Source organism: Entelurus aequoreus, linkage group LG23 (genome assembly GCF_033978785.1).
Source record: "Entelurus aequoreus isolate RoL-2023_Sb linkage group LG23, RoL_Eaeq_v1.1, whole genome shotgun sequence".
Classification (NCBI taxonomy): Eukaryota; Metazoa; Chordata; class Actinopteri; order Syngnathiformes; family Syngnathidae; genus Entelurus; species Entelurus aequoreus.
Window position 1 is genome coordinate 33,272,677 of NC_084753.1, and position 2,915 is coordinate 33,275,591.

General features: G+C 41.3%; 1 protein-coding gene across 1 annotated transcript; it reads right to left on the reverse strand.

Annotated features, from left to right (window-relative positions):
* Positions 1-888: 888 nt before the first annotated feature.
* LOC133640523 (trace amine-associated receptor 1-like) lies at positions 889-1,872 on the reverse strand. Its single transcript, XM_062033989.1, has one exon. The coding sequence runs from the start codon at positions 1,870-1,872 to the stop codon at positions 889-891; it is 984 nt and encodes a 327-aa protein (XP_061889973.1).
* Between the last annotated feature and the right edge of the window lie 1,043 nt (positions 1,873-2,915).

Sequence of the window (2,915 nt, forward strand, 5' to 3'; positions counted from 1 at the left end):
AATTTCATGTCAGCAACAAACAAAAACAAGACAAAAATAATAATACAGTAATGTGCAAATATAAAAAAGTTATTTTAGTTATTTTTTTTGATAATTTCCAGGCAGCGAATTGTTTTTCTTTTTTAATGTAGTTTGTTTTCTTTTTATTTGAGTCCTTTTAACCGTGAGCAAATAGTCACAATGCAAATTGTTTGCTACTTGCCAAAATGTAAAATTGTATTTGTAGCCATGTCCTTATTTTTAAGAGCTGTTTCCTCTACTTTACACCGTGACATTAATTTAACATGAATAATTATGTTTGGTCTGTTCCGCTTTCCAAACGTCAACATTGAAAAAAATAACAATTGAAAGAAGGTCATCATAACATCATGCTGTTTAAGCAGAAATCCATGCAGGAAATCACCGACAATCAGAATAAGAATCAAATCAGAATCAGCTTTATTGGACAAGTATGTGAAATACCAGGAATTTGACTTGGTAGGCCTTGCTCTCTTTGTTCATTGTAAACAATAATGATTAACTACAAATATTAACAAGTACTTCAATAAGTCAAATGTAAAAGGCTAATAAATAACAGTGCAGTGATGAATAGAGCAAAGAGCAACAAAGATGATGACTTGAACATGACTTATTATATCCAAAGTCACAGATTAGCTCCAGAGTTGCAACTGCGACATTATTATTAGTATCCCTTTAATTTAGGTAGCCAGGGACTGCAGATGGAAATGAGCTATTTAGCTATAATCTGGTACAGAACATATCTGTCTTTGAACTTAATGTTTCTGTGCATTGTCCCTTCAAATAAAGACTAAACTAACTAACTATTGCGATATTTCAACTTAAGAGCACAAATAAGCAGCATTCTGTGTTAGCATTCACAGAAGAACATTAAAAGAGTTTGGTGGTAGCAAAACCTGCCTGAAATATTTTCCCGGTCATGATGAGTTTAAAAGCTGTTCTAAACCAGCTGTAAAAGAAAGCATAGATGAAGGGGTTAAGCATGGAATTGGAGAGGGTCAGCCAGTTTAGTGTCTCTATCACAGCAACGGGCGTGATACGGAAAGTGAAAGGCTGAAAGATGATACAAACAAAGTACGGCGTCCAACATAGAATAAAAACTCCCATCACTGTAGCCAACGTTTTGGTCGCTTTCCTCTCCATCTTACTGACGCCTCCTGACTTTGACTTGTGGATGACGCGTACTTGCCTCTGTGCCACGAGAAATATTCTCAAGTAGATGCTGAGCATGATGATGACTGGAATGTAAAAGGAAAATATGCACCCTATAGTGATTGATATCAACGCGTCCATTAAACAGCTGCCTTCACATTTGCCTTGATTAAATCCCGCAACCGTGACTCCGATTCCTAACAGTGCAGAAATCCCCCAGCTTACCAGGACCATAGCACCAACAACACGGTGGCTGATTTTGCTCCTGTACGTCAGGGGCTGGCACACTGCGTGGTATCTGTCGACAGAAATGCAGCACAGGTTCAAAATGGACGCCGTGCTCAGCGTGACGTCAAAAGTACCTCGTATTTTACACAACAGGCCTTCGTGATGCCAGCAGGAGAACACAGTGAAAGCCATACTGAAAGGAAAAACTAGAATCCCGACGAGCAGGTCGGCCACAGCTAAAGACAGAATGAGATAGTTAGTCGGACTCTGTAGCTGTCGGAAACAAACTACAGCGATTATTACGAGAAGGTTCCCGCATACGGTGCAAAGTGACAAAAAGCCAAGAAAAACATACAAAGCAAGGCACGCAACTGAAGGATGACTTGCAAATATGTAAGTTGTATTATCTAATGTGTAGCAGGGGTGGATGTCATCTAAAACGTTGGTCTTGTTGACAGTCATCTCCTCTTCCATCCCTGTGGATTCCTGGAATCAAATACACAACTACTGAAAAGCATACAACACCATCAGGAACATAACATGACAAACTCTTACCAAGTCAGTCAGAGCATCAATGCTGCTCTCAGTTTCCGTGGAGCCCTTTTCAACTTCCACATAATTAACATAATGCATGCAAATATTTCTCGGCCAATCATTTTGCATTCATTGATGACCGCACGTTTCAGTGGTTTGAGACGTCTCGAAACAAGTTTGATGCTTGAGGTGGAGACATAGTAAGTACCTCTAACACAGTACCAACTCCCAAAAGATCAGCCAAGCCATCGGCCCACACGATGACCTGCTCGCCACGGTCATAAAGCGGAAACTGAGGTGGTACGGACACATGACCAGATCCTCAGGCCTTGCAAAAAACATCCTGCAAGGCACCGTGCAAGGTGGCAGGAGACAAGGGACACAAAAGAAAAGATGGGAAGATAACATCGGAGAATGGACTCACTTGAAACTCACTGAGGCAATGAGAGCTGCTGAGGACAGAGAAGGATGGAGAGAGCTGGTCAACAGATCGTCTGTGGTGCCCCAACGGCCCCCCGGGGTTATGGGATAGGTACAGGTACAGGTACAACTCCTCGTACCTGGGAATCAATACTGATACTCAATGGCACCAATGTGTGTGTTAACAAATGTTAATTTGTTTAAAGGATGATTTTAATCTACATTAAAAACACTTCTTTGTGGTCCAGATAATATTATTTGATATGCTTTGGTGTACGTTTGTTATGATCGGGTTGCATGATGATGCGGGGTATGTTCTCCCAGGATGCAGAGGACGAATCCGGACAGGACTTGCAGGCAAGGACTTGATTTAATAGTTAAGCAACACAAAACAGGTACAAAACAGAAAACAAACCGACTGGATAAGGTGCCGAGCGCACCGGAAGCTAAGGCTACAACTTAGCACAGACTAAGATCACGACGCAGGAGCTAGGAGACAAGCAAAACCTCACGTAACAGTGGCGTAATGCAAATAAATAAGCCAGACCGACTGACTGGAAAAG